Genomic DNA, 14,220 nt, shown 5'->3' on the forward strand with positions numbered 1-14,220 from the left:
TTTTCGCTGTAGGAAAACTTCTTAACAGTACTGAGTGGTTTTAACCTATTTTTAGAGAGTTGATAGATGTTTTTTTTTTTTAAACAACTTTTATCTCATATTTTCAATTTGAATATAGCTGGTGTTTTTACGTCTTATTATGAAGTAAAAAAATAGAACTGTACAAGTGATCCTGGGTTCGTTTCTCGGTGGGAGAGCATTAAGATATAAACACATCACGTTTGGGTTGCACTTTTAAACTGTAGGTTCATGTCTCATATAGGGTCATTACTTTAAAGGGACGCTAAACATAAAAAGGGATACCAAAATTGGTATATCATATATTTGAAAACAGTCGGAACAAATCGTACATTCCAAAATTTGATCATTAACCCACTTAATTTCGTACAAGATCAATTTCTAACTTTGCATTAAATAAAATCATGTCTTTGAAAACAATACAGATTATCAAGAGTTCAGAATCACGAAGAATTGTGTCATCTGAACCTGAAATTAAATCACGAAATATAACATGAATTCAAAGGAAAAAAATATATATTTACAAAGAAAATTCCACCATGTATAATATGAGTATTCATGCTTAAAATCGTAAGATTCAAGTTTTAAAATTCTATCAAAGCGTGAAGCCAGCTTAAACTTTAGGGAACAAATATGAATTCTACGAGTGAACCTCATACTTTTCGGATTATTACTCAAGATATATATAATATTAAATATCGTTCTCTGTCTAGTTTCCTTTCCTCGGTTCTAGTTCTATCCGAAAGCATATAAAGAAGTAAGTATAATAGTTCCATTTTCTTTCATCGAGACAGAACAGGAAAGCGAGAAAGACAGACAGAGAGGGACAAAGGTAGGTATGTGTGTGTGTTGACAATCTTCATAATAATTAGGGACGTGATCCAATCTCCGTCTGAACGCATATTCCATTACAGAATGTGTTTGAAAATACGCCACCAACCACGAGCGTTGTGCTAGTGTATATGTATGGAATCTGTGGTTGATCGTTTCAATCCAATCGCTTCATTTGTGATAATTGAGGCCGCTACACTTTTCGGCACGCTTCTATCTATCTATCAGCATAACCATCACCGCACCTAACAACAAACAGTACATTGAACTTCCGCATTAGCCTATTAACCTTCCTATATCCAAATGTATTTGCACGCTTGTTTTGATTTTCGTTTTCGTTTAGTCTATCGGCTCTCTCTCAAATTCAATTTCGTTTTTTTTATACAGATTTCTGTCGGTTTATCTCTTCTTCCTTCTCTCACTTCCGCTATTTTATGTTTTAATAATAATAAACAGAAAATTTCACATCAAATTAGTTTCTCTTCCTTGTGGCAATTCTGTAATTAATCGCTGATACCAACATGTAAACACCAATTGGTTTTGTAATGAGGTCGCTTCGGCTTCTCCAATTTCAGATTAAATAACTTTCCGGTGGACGTCGCGTAGATTGATTCGTCAGTTTGTAAATTTGTAGCAAATTAGATGATTTGTTTATCAAAGCCATGTTGTTATTGTCATTTCTTAAAATCCCTTTCCAGTAATCAAAACTTAATTTTAAAATATCTGAAATTCGACAACGCATTCGATATATGATAGCAATATACTATTTACTCTTACATAATACTGTAATATTAAAAGTAAATATGAATTTTCAATGGAATATATCCCGTATATAAATAAATACGAGTTTATCTAAGTTCTTCACCATACTTAGTTGTAAAACAAAGTGTATTTTATTCTGGACGCCAAAATATCAGACATTTTTTAAATACAAATAAAATGTTCATATTTTACGTTTTAAAAAAACGCTATAAGGAAATATATTTCTTTCAGATAGTTTTACGACATCATAACGGCTATTTGACATCATAACGGCTATTGCATTTCTGAATTGTAATATGATTGTGTTTGCAATTGTGAAAGTACAGAGCAGCTGCGTGATTACGATGAATATCAAACGGATATTTTATTCATTAATGTAAGTTACTTGTTAATCGTTGGAGTAAAAAAAAAAAACTTTCTTTGTATATATAGGGTTCTTTATAGGGTTGATACCTCATGGCATATGATTAGGCCTAGTATCTCCTCTTGAGGAAAGTCATCAGTTAAAAACTGAAATTTTATTGTTACAAGCTAAGTTAAGAAAGCTTCATATAAACTCATCCTCTTGACTCTGGAACTATTAGTTAAATAACACAACCACACTGAAAAATAAAAGTTCTGTGCACCGGCCTCCATGGTATGGATTCAATGTATTTTGTTACATAGAATCCAAATTTCGAAACCCCAGGACGATTGACCGTGTCAATTTTGTTTTATGGGCGAAAAACGTATGTGCTGTCTTACATATGAAAATTCACCTAAGTTTTTTACCCATTAAAAAAAATTGACACGATCGATCGTCTTGAGGTTTCGAAATTTGGATCATGTATAACAAAGGTGACCTGCATTTTCTCATGGTGCAATCTCGCACGGTGCTCATTATCGAGCAATTTCACACGGTCCTGGTTATCGCATTAATCAGTCAGCAGGTGTGGTGCATTTTCACACGGTCCATCTGCAATCACGTGATTCACCCTGAAACTTCTTTCACTACAAGAGGAGGGGGGACAGAACAACTATGAACTAAGTAAGAACAGAGAAAGAGCAAATAAAAGTTAAATACGAACAATTGCAATTAATATTAGAGAAGGAGAGCTTAGAAAATGTTTCACTTTCACAAAAAGAATAATGAAGAAAGTAAGCAGAAATTAAAATAACAAAGAACAAGATAGAACAAAGAAATCAGCAAATAAAAACAATAGTAAAGAAGGAGAGAAAAATAGCATATACAATAAGAAATTGAAATAAATGAAAAAAATAACAGAAACTATCGGAAATTGATATTAATACATAAAGAACAGCAAATGAAAATAAGAACAAATAAAGAATAATCAAAAATTAAAATAATTAGGGACAGAAGATAGAATAATCACATATTAAAATAAATAAAGAATAAAATAAGCAGCACATCAGAGAATTCAGACAGGTAGTTCAACAATCGAAGAAAAATGTGCCCGCCCTAGAGCATAGAAAAACGTTGTGATTTGTAAAACACACAATATTAGCTCCACACTCCAAGGCGGTTCTAAGAAGAACCTTGTCATCTTATTTTCCGAGCGAGCAGCACGTCGTTAAGATGGAACCTTCTACTTTTGTACGTCGTCAACCCATTTTTACAGTTCATAGCCCATTATCTTAGCTTTTGGAGATAGCTCAAGCTTCTCAAGCAATTTTTAAGGTCTGCGCCATTTTCTAGCTTCTCCAGGACTAATTGCAATCGTTCGTCAAGACGGATGTAAGTGAATTTTCTACGCTTCTCCGAATTGCAGTCTAAGCCCTGTCTCGCGAAAGCATGAAAACTAGCTGTCGCATCTGCTTTTAATACACTCACAAGCTCAAAGATATGTGGTGTACTCTTAGATATGGTGCGATTTAACTTATTGTGCCAACCCTCCACTGGGTTGTTTGTTCTGTGCCTTTGACCGTTGCAGTTCCATATTTCTCTTGGAACATTTGGATTATCCATCCATTGTTCAATGAAATAATCGTTGAACATTTCGATTTTCTGGCCAGATGGACAGTCCTCCATGACGGTGAGCCAACCTTCATCGATCCTGCTTGTTGGTATTAATGCCAATGCACTACACATGTGAACATGATGGCGTACATCTTCATTGTGGAGGTATTCTTCGACGAGACCTATACTCTGAATCTTCCGCCAGATACTCTGGTTGAAATGGTAATGGCAGCCGGAAACCTGTGAATTGGGAAACACTGCACGCAACGCATTGATTGCAGCAAGTTCAAAATCTATTTTTAACACTCGAGGTTCATTCTGGCCAGACCACGTTTTAAGAAATGTAAACAGTTGTTCGTATGTTCGCTCTGTTTTATCTGGCAACAATGCATACAAGACCGGTACAACCAGTGTCTTATGTGTGCTTCCTATGTCTGCATGTATGGTGTATAACTGGGAAAAATACTTACAGGAACTCTTGAACGTTCCGTCAAAAAAACATGGTTCGCTTTCCTTCAGTGCTGGTTTCAAACCCTCGTAACCAAAACACAGAATTCGTCCGTCTCCTTCCAGTGTGTCGTACTGTAAAAACGAGGTGCCATCTTCAAACCGAATCATATAATCGGGAAAGCAGATATTTCTAGGAGTCGGTGCACCTTGATGTATGCCGAGTGATTTTCTTCTAACACCATTTAAACCCCCTTTCTTCTGATCATACGATGGTATGGAGGTTACTAGGTCCAGACCTTGATTAATTGGAACAGCCATTTCTTCTTTGAAGATAACAGACACTGGTGTAAGGATCTCGTCTCTTGCTCTCTTCTTGCAATTTGAAAGTCGCTTTCGTATCTCGCAAACTGCAACATCAGGTACACACTGATGATCTCTTTCCACAACTTCTATTTAATCTTCTGTCTTGGGCAGATTGAGCCTGCCATGGCAATTTACCTTCTGTCTGTTGATGCATACCTAAAATAATAATAATAAAAAAAATCAGCTTCTGAAATAAACAATTGAAATGTGTTTTCGCATAAACGTACACACACATAAAAAAGCGTTTGCTCGGTTACAAATGTACAAAATAAATTATTATTCATAAGTATCTTTTGTTTAAAAAATGAAACATAGAAACATGCGAATTTGTGTTATTACTTCCTTTTACGCAATTATATATGTGTAGATATTTGTTTAGGCAAAATATCACATGAAAGAAAGTTAATTTTTAAACACAGTAAAGCTCCGATTATCCGCGAGTACTTTTTTTAAGCCCTGCTGCAGCCGCCTACTATTATTTTTCATAAGTACTCGAGTCGCTGCGGGATGACAATCCGTACGCAGATATGTACTGTATGTTCTAATACATAAAAATAAATTGCATTGTAAAAATCAATATTTCCAATTTTCTGCTGTATTGTACATATTTTAAAAGTTTTATTATGTCTTGTTCGTACAATAAAACAGTGTTTATGCAGAAATATTTTTGGGTTATCGGAGATTTTCGCCATCTCTGGTACCCTTGCTACCAAATTCCGCGGATAATTGGGGCTTTACTATATTAGAAGTACTAAAACAACGTGAAAAAATATTTATGCTTTAGAGAAGCAAGTATACTGTCCTCTCAGATAAAGATTAAAAGTAATACAGATACTGTTCTTGTAATTCAGATAAAGATTAAAAGTTACGAAATTTTCAAAATACCATCATACATGTAAGATATCATAAAGTAAGATATCATACATTATTGCATATTTTCGAGTGCCTTAGACGATCGGTGCCCAGTTTATGAAAAGAACCACCAAGAAAACTAAGAATGTATTAAATCCACAATATAAGCCAACCTACTTCATTAAAAGAAACTAACATGTATTACGAGAACATGTCATGTCTAGACATCGGATTTTTATGCACTTAATATTTATGAAATATGCATACAACTTCAGGGACTTTTTTTTTTAGAATTTACTTTTATAATAGTTATAGGTTACATACTCTTAACGTTTTAAAACACACACAAATAATGGAATTAAGTTATATGAGAACACGATCTCTGGTTTTCTTGACATTTGTATTTTACAGTGGATTCAATTAACACGAAATAATACTAGTTGAGTTGATTTTGAGTTTAACGTTCCGTTCAGCATCGAGTCTATATGAGACGTGGGCCTACTTATTAACGTGGAATCCGAACCACATGAGCTCCCGCCGGGACGAAATAATACGAGTCTACACGTTTCCATTGTACAAATAATAATAATAATAATAATAATAATAATAATAATAATAATAATAATAATAATAATAATAATCGTTTTCAAGGGTTTACTCTTCCCGCAATTAGCCTTACAGTGTATCACAAGATGCTTCTCTTCATTTTTTGGTATCCGTTTATGACATTTGTAGCCAGAAAATGAACTATTAACATCAATAGATGTTACTATACAATATTTACGCAGAGGAGCAAGTGTAGTATATATATATATATATATTCTGGCAAATTGAAATTTAACCCTTGGAGATATTTTCCCATGGCTTCAATTATTTTTAGTTGGAGTTTCTCCCAATAAGATCCGTCATTTTTTTTTTTCAAGGAGTGCCCGAATTTACCAGAAAATGACCGGAGCTCGTGTCGAACTTCACCAACTAGAGCTAAGCATTCACTGAGTAGCAATACTCGTATCTCTTGTTTCTGAATTGATGTCGACACGATATTACAATGTCATTATTATTATCAGATTTCTCTTAACGTTTTGGTAATTGTGGGCATTTCTGCTCTGGTGATCGGTTTCTAACATTATTGGTCGTCTATAAATTAGGAATTCTTCCATCTTCTCATGCAAAAAGCCCTTCCGTTACATAGGCATGTAAATGTATTGAAAATATAAACTAAAACTGGATTTAATCCATGTTGTAAGCATACATCTGAAATAAAAACTTATAAAATGTGCTGAATATGCTCTTGAGTACTAATATATGCTCTAACCTTTGAAATATGCATTTATATGCACTACAAAGCTTCAAATTCGGACTATATTATTATTTCTAGAAACCCCTACCAAATTTAACAGAGATGCATACGAGCAAACAATGCATTTGCATATAAATCCGATGTCTAGTCATATTATATGAAGCCTTCGCCCCCCCCCCTCAAAAAGAAAAGAAATTAAGAACATAAAAAAAGGAAACATGAATTTTTACAGAAAATCCTAATTCTATTAATACGATACTTACCCATACTGTATGATCCCTGTTTTCTCTCTGCATGTAGTACTGGAACCCTGCATGAACTAAGAGACGATTACCTCTGCTAGTTGTTATAAACTCCATTTCTACGTTGAATCACTATGTTCACCCAACAACGAAAACACTAAAATTAAGGAATTAGACATCAAGGGCGATTCTTTTATACCCTATTTATCCCCCACCCTCCAATGACATGATTCACAGGTGTACCATGGCCATACGCACCTGCAGAGATAACTAAGCAGTAACAGGAAAAGAATAATCACAAAATAAAAGTTTATTTAAGTCATCTTTCTATTTTTAAACAATGGGTTCCGACTTCATTAACAAAGTGCTTATTTTATTCTTTGCTGTGGAGAATGACTTTATTGTCCATACATTATTTCCGAAAATAGAGATCTTGATCAACTTAGCCGCAGAATGCCTTGAAAGTCGACCTGCAGAGACGATATCAATTTGGAGTGGAAACCAGTAACACATTTCAGTCTGTTTTCGCAAGATTATTTGTTTTTCTGAATTTTTATTTTCATGTACTTTAATTTGCTATTATTTTCGTTATTAGTTTTATTTTATTTTTGTAATTATTTTCCTCTTCTTTATTATAACGTGTGTTTGTTAATTTTTTCTTTTTTCTAGCTTCTCTAGTATTAATTGCAATTGTTCATATTTAACTTGTATTTGCTCTTTCTCTGTTCTTACTTAGTTCATACTTGTTCTTTCCTCCCTCCCCTTGTAGTGAAAGGAGTTTCAGGGTGAATCACGTGATTGCAGATGGACCGTGTGAAAATGCACCACACGTGCTGACTGATTAATGCGTTAACCAGGACCGTATGAAATTGCTCGATAATGAGCACCGTGCGAGATTGCACCGTGTGAAAATGCACGGAATCATAACAAAATACATTGAATCCGTATCATGGAGGCCGGTGCACAGAACTTCCTGTTGTGTGTGTGTGTGTGTGTGGCCGTGTAATTAATACCTTTCTGAGCAGAGTATACTTATTTATTATAATTAAAGTAAGTCATAACAGTTTCAGTAACTCAACGTTATTTTCATCAGACGTTAACTGGCAGAAATATCTTCATAATATTAAATTAATATTGTTGTATAATTTTAATTGTTTCATTTTATAATTTTAAATTTTTAATATGTAACAGTCAGGTATTATTATAATTTACTGTTTCTTTTTAAAATTTTTAGTAGAACAGTTGAATAATTATCTTCCCTTTTCCCTTTTTTATTAATATTATTATTTTAATAAATTATTCCAAATACCAGTTAATTTTGAAGTATCCTCTCAATTCAATGTTCTATCATATAACTTTATTTTTATTGCTTCTCTTAATAATTTCTCATATCCATGATTTTTATCCTTTCATTCGTTCTAATAATCTTTCTCATAATTAATGAATTGAACAAATGGACCTCAAATACATGAATCTTTCACTTGTTTCTCTCTTAATCCTTCGCCCTTTTTTTCATTTTCTTATTATTCTATTTTCTTCTTCTAGACCTTGGACTCCTTCCCCATCTATATCATGTCTTATATCAAGACATGGTCCAAGGTCTAAAAAAGGAAATAATAATAATAATAATAATAATAATAATAATAATAATAATAATGAAGAAGAAGAAGAAAATTGAAAGAAGCGAGAAGGATTAAGAGAGAAACAAGTGAAAGAGTAATGAATTAGACAAACGGACTTCAAATACATTAATTATGGAATAGGTTGTTAGAACGATACAGATATGAAAAATTATTAAGAGAAGCAAGAAAAATAAAATCATATAATAGAACATTGAATTGAGAGGAAACTTCAAAATTAACTGGTATTTGGAATAATTTATTAAAATAATAATATTAATAAAAATTGGGAAAAGGGAAGATAATAATAATCAAAAAACAGTTATACTAAAAAATTTAAAAAGAAATAATAAATTATACAATACCTGATTTGTTACATATTTAAAATTTAAAATTAGAAAAGGAAATAATTAAAATTCGTTTAAAACAAAATTATACAACAATATTAATTTAATGTTATGAAGATATTTCTGCCAGTTAACGTCTGATGAAGATAACGTTACTGAAACGATTGCGACTTACCTTAATTTTATTAAATAAGTATATACTCTGGTCAGAAAAATATTAATTATTCATATTGCTCTAGAAAGATGTATATAGGCACTAGTACGTTAGGTAAACTTCCCTATGTTAGAATTATGTGATAAAATTCTAGTTTCTTTTAATGACATGACTTCTCTCAGGAGATACCACTGCATCTGACCTAATTTTTAGCCTTTTGGGATCAGTTGGATTGTCTAAAGAGCGACTTTAATGTTCTTTGTATTTCTTAGTCGCATCGTTATGGATGTATGCTATCCGGAAGTTAGACATATAGGCATAGCAACGTATGCGACAGAATACTGAGGCGCCTCCCTATAAGGAATAACTAATCGAAACGATGTTTATCCACGGTTTTCCGAAACAGAATGGAAAAAGCAGAGAACGAAAACTTTCTTTTCGTTATATAATTGGTTAGTTTTCCAAGTGCCATTAGAAAATAGCCATAGATATTGACATGAATATTGACATGGATATTGTTATCATGCTTAGGCCATTAGAATAAGGTAAATTTCAAATCGTATTTTTTAAAAAATCCGTCACAGCTACAATTAAGGCACTCCTTTTAAAAGTATATGTATCACTTACAATATTTAGTCCCTGTTAATAGATATTAAACAACACAATCTTCTGTGTGAAATAATGTACATTTTTCATATGTAATGCATAAATACATGAATAATACATTCTATCTTAATTATTTACATCATTAATTGCATTTACCAATTGCATCAGATTGGCTACGAACGATCTCTAAAAGTAATAACATTCGTTTTTGTGAAAAACTGTGCACTGCCCTCAAGTATGTCACTGTTGATCTCGATGCGATCAGTCAATTAATATGTCCTAAATTCGAACAATATTTATAGTTAAGCAAAGACTGAAGTTTTAGAATTAGTTATAATTTTGCAGTAGACATCTGATTAACCATGCTGTGAACTGTCATCTTGCTAGCGTCATAATGAGTAGCTGATTTAGTGTATAGTTCCTTATTAGTTTAATCTTAATAAATTGTGTTTTTACCATACATCATGCATTAGGTTTAGGTTCAAGAAAAAAAACTCCATTTTCTCACAGGTTGAATGAGATGCCAATCGTATATGTGGTATATATGTCATCGAACATTTTCCTCCCATTAAATGCTAGTAATATTGTGGAAGTTTAATAATTAGGGAACTTTCCGTATGAAACTGTGGTTGTATAGGGTAGCGAGACTAGCACATTAATCGAATATTTGAAACAAATACCCCTATGACAAGACCATTTATGATGAGAGCAGATGTACCCTTTATGATGAGAATAGAAATACTCTTAAGACATGAACTTATACTGAACATGACATGATACAATTTTTACTGCATATTCTAATTTATATTTAAGTGTGTTAATAGAATACCCAAGTGCTCTCTATGCAGTCTCACCATGTAGGCTTGATTACGAAGGGACGTTCGTTTTTCTTGGAGGAAAAAAAAACTTTCTTAACTTATTATTAAGTTACTTAACGTTTGATTGTTTATTTTCTCAGCATCTTCATAACTTAACACCAACAACATTGAATATAAAACACAAATTAAAAACAACAAAAATATATGGTAAAGTCGTAATTAACTGTTTCCTTTTGTACTCACAGTAAGATATTAAATTTCAGGGTTTTCGTTACATGTTCATTTATTTCCACAATATATCATTGTATATGAAACAATTAGAGATACAACAAATTATCGTGTCGCTGATAGTCAGTGGTAAAATATATATCCAGCAAGCAGGAAACAGGATTCGGATGCCCCACTATTTATAGATCAAATTAAAAGAAAAGACTTTTGTAGTGGCAATATTAGTTCTGTTCATGTAGTACTTATTGTACTGAAATTTATATTTACGAACAACACCTTAACGGTATTATATATGCGTAATCTTTTGTGTTTTTAGCTAATTAATATATAGAGAATTATTTCTGTGATTCCTTCGAAATAAACTAGCATTTCTTTACCTAAATGCCCCATACTACTGAATGTGAAAATTAAATGTTATCAGGCGCGCTCCTAGAAATCTTTGTTGAGAGGGGTACAGGTTTTTATTAGGTGAGGGGGGCGGTCCATTACTACAAGACACTACGACTATGTATATTGAACAGGTGTTATTCTGCACTTGAAAAGACAATAAGTAGTCTAATTATTAAGTGTTGGGATCTATATTCTCAGAAGAAAATAATGAAACTAAATGGTTTTTATAAGGAGGAGTACAAATGAAGTGTAAGCAGAACCGTAGCTAGAGATTTCGGCGCCCCCTACACTCACCTCATCGAGCTTTCCCTTTCTTTTACTTATAAGAAAAGCAGCAGCTATTGTCATACTAAACTGAAATTTTACTAAGTTGCTTGGGCAGACCATTGAAACAGCCAAAAGCGATCATCATGTATCTTTTTACAAATAAGAGTTGTTTTCAAGAGGCGTATTTTAGACTTTTTGGTAAACTTGACAAAACTACCTTTGATTGTTTACAAATCCACTTGAAGTACATTTACGGAAATTTACAATACAACTGTTTGTAACGTTTCATACTATCGATAAGAAATGAAATTTCAATACATCAGAAACTATATGCTTTTAAAACGTTGGAAGTAGGTGGAGGAAATACCAGATTGAAGTGTAATAAATTCTTGTTTTTAGGTTTTGAGAGCTCTTTTGTTGAGGATACTTGGGTTCAAATTAGAGATAGCATTAAAATTTCAGCTAGAGAAAAATTGGGGCACGCGGAAATACGTAGGAACAAATCATGGTTGGACCAGGAATGCACCGAACTAACGGAGAAGGGAAAATAGCCGAAACTGTGTTCGCTACAAAATTTGAACGATATAACTACACTAAATTCCGTTGACATCAGACGGGGAAACTTCCGAAATATTTAGACGAGAGAAACGCGATTTTTTGAAAGCTTAAATTAAATTAATGAACTTAAAGGTAATAGTAAAATAAAAAGATTCGAGACATGTTCAAGAGCATGAACGAATTTAAGAAAGGGCATCGACCTCGTGCGTATATATTAGAGAGAGACGACGGAACAGTTCTTACTGATACAGGTAGTATTTTAAATAGATGGAAAGATTTCTTCGACAATTTGCTTAACACGCAGCCAAAAACTAATGTTCGTGAGGAAAGGTAAATGTACAGCAGAACCGTAAATTTCAGAGTCAGCCGAACAAAAGTAGAAATTGCTGTAAAGAAATTAAAGAAACTCAAATCTACGGATGTAGATGAAATTCTGGCTGAGTTAATTTTAGTCAGAGGGGAGAATTGTGGAACAAGATACACAAACTCATTCTCCTTATCTGAAACAAGGAGGAATATTACCACAAGAGTGGAACGAATAAATCATTGTTCCAATTCACAAGAAAGGGGACAAAGTCGATTGTAATAATTTTCGAAGCATTTCTCTTGTGTCAACATTCTATAAAATCCTCTCAAACATTTTATTAGCAAGATTAATCATGTACGCAGATGAAATTACGAGTCATGTTTTTTTTTTAAAGTAAGGTCCGTTTGATCATAAGTACACAACGAAAGGTTATTTCAAAAAAGTAAATGTATTTTCAGAAAGTACATACTTTACTCTATTTTTCGACATAGTTGCCAAGTTTGTTCAAACACTTATCATACCTCTCAACCAATTTCAAAATACCCTTTTCATAAAAACTTGCCGCCTGCTCCGATAACCAAGAGTTCACTGCCGTTTTCACATCGCCGTCATCATTGTAACGGTTGCCACTGAGGTGAGTGTGTGTGTCTCTATTCCATGCTCTGTTGCTTCGATTCGGGCGTGATATGCGAAACCCATGTTTCGTTTCCAGTTACGATCTGACTTAAGAAGCCGTCACCTTCTTCGTGATAACGAGTCAAGAACTTCATCGCACACTCAAATCTTTGGTTTTGTGGTCCTCTGTTAGGAGTTTCGGGACCCAACGGAAGCACAGTTTTCTAAACTTTAGGTGTTCAGAAACAATTTTGTAAAGCACTGATCTCGACAAGTCAGGAAATTCGTTCGAGAGACCTGTTATTGTGAAGCGCCTGTTCTCACGAACCCTCGCTTCAACTGAAGCCAGCAAATCGTCTGTAATCGAAGAAGGGCGACCGGAGCGGTCCTTATCATGGACGTTGTCACGGCCATTTTTGAATTCTCGTACCCACTTACGCACTTTGCTTGCACTCATAACAGTATCACCGTACACTTCGCAAATCTGTCGATGAATTTCTGCAGCAGACAGGTTTCTTGCTGGCAAGAATCGTATCACTGAGCGAACCTCACACGCGGCGTGCGACTTGATAGTCTTAAACATTGTGAAAGCACAAAACACAACCGTACAGGTCAGCTACAGAGCTGAAACTGAGCACAGTTGTTCCCGAGGCATGCCGGTACACGACGCACACGCTCGTTGTGGTATGCGCGCGAACTACTAGTGTCTACAAAAAAAAACAAAAAAAAACGGACCTTACTTAAAAAAAACACGCCTCATATTAGAGATTATCAGTATGGGTTTAGACGAAATCAATCAACTATGGACCAGATATTTACCGTTCGACAAAGGGTCAAAAAGAAATGGGAATACAATATCCCGGTAAATCAATTATTGATTTTAGAAAGGCTTACGATTCTATTAAACGATAAATATTATACAACGTTCTTGCTGAATTTGGAATACCGAAAAAGCTAGTTAGACTAATTAAGATGTGTTTAAACGAATCCCAAAGTAAAATCAACGTAGGAAAATTCTTGTCCACGAGGTTCCTCGTCGAGAATGACCTGAAACAGATGCGTTGTCGAATTATTATTCAACTTCATTCTGGAGTACGCTATAAGAAAAAACAAAGATAACAACCAGGATCTAGAGCTGAATGGTATTCACCAGATTATGGCGTATTCTTATGATGTAAATCTGATAAAGATAGAAGAATAGAAAGAAATGCAGAGACATTATTAAATGCTTGCAGGTTTAGAAGTAAATGCACAGAAAACTAAATACATAAAAATTCACTGGGATCGTAATACTGCAAATTACAGATGCGTCAAAGTATCAAATAATATTTAAAGTGGATACTTTTAATATTAGCAGACCAAAATCATATCCACGAAGAAATTAAGTGATGGAAAGCAGGAATTTCGTGTTATTATTCCGTGTTATTAAATATTTTGTTGTCGCGAAATTCTGTCGAGGAATTTGAAGTTCAAACTGTATATATAGAACGATAATCATACCTTCTGTATTGCTGTGAAACAGTCGCTTACTTTAAG

At 33.7% G+C, this 14,220-nt stretch overlaps 2 protein-coding genes across 4 annotated transcripts in view; one reads left to right on the forward strand and one right to left on the reverse strand.

The window, feature by feature from the left end:
- LOC145690438 (uncharacterized) overlaps window positions 1-14,220 on the forward strand; it is a 467,263-nt gene that overhangs the window by 217,349 nt on the left and 235,694 nt on the right. The gene's annotated exons all lie outside the window — the stretch shown is intronic.
- On the reverse strand, window positions 377-4,336 carry LOC145670004 (uncharacterized). The gene is made up of 2 exons (XM_081738368.1): window positions 3,655-4,336; window positions 377-486 (listed from the first exon to the last, which is right to left on the reverse strand). The coding sequence occupies exons 1-2, from the start codon at window positions 4,334-4,336 to the stop codon at window positions 377-379; spliced, it is 792 nt and encodes a 263-aa protein (XP_081594494.1).

Source organism: Thermobia domestica, chromosome 1 (assembly GCF_964235325.1).
Source record: "Thermobia domestica chromosome 1, izTheDome1.hap1.1, whole genome shotgun sequence".
Classification (NCBI taxonomy): Eukaryota; Metazoa; Arthropoda; class Insecta; order Zygentoma; family Lepismatidae; genus Thermobia; species Thermobia domestica.

Excerpts from the sequence above, each read along its gene's own strand:
- LOC145670004 (XM_081738368.1), bottom strand. The coding sequence starts at position 4,336 with ATGGCTGTTCCAATTAATCAAGGTCTGGACCTAGTAACCTCCATACCA. Across the intron at positions 487-3,654 it reads AACAAGCAGGATCGATGAAG|GTTCAGATGACACAATTCTT; the intron begins GTTGGCTCACCG and ends ATTTAATTTCAG.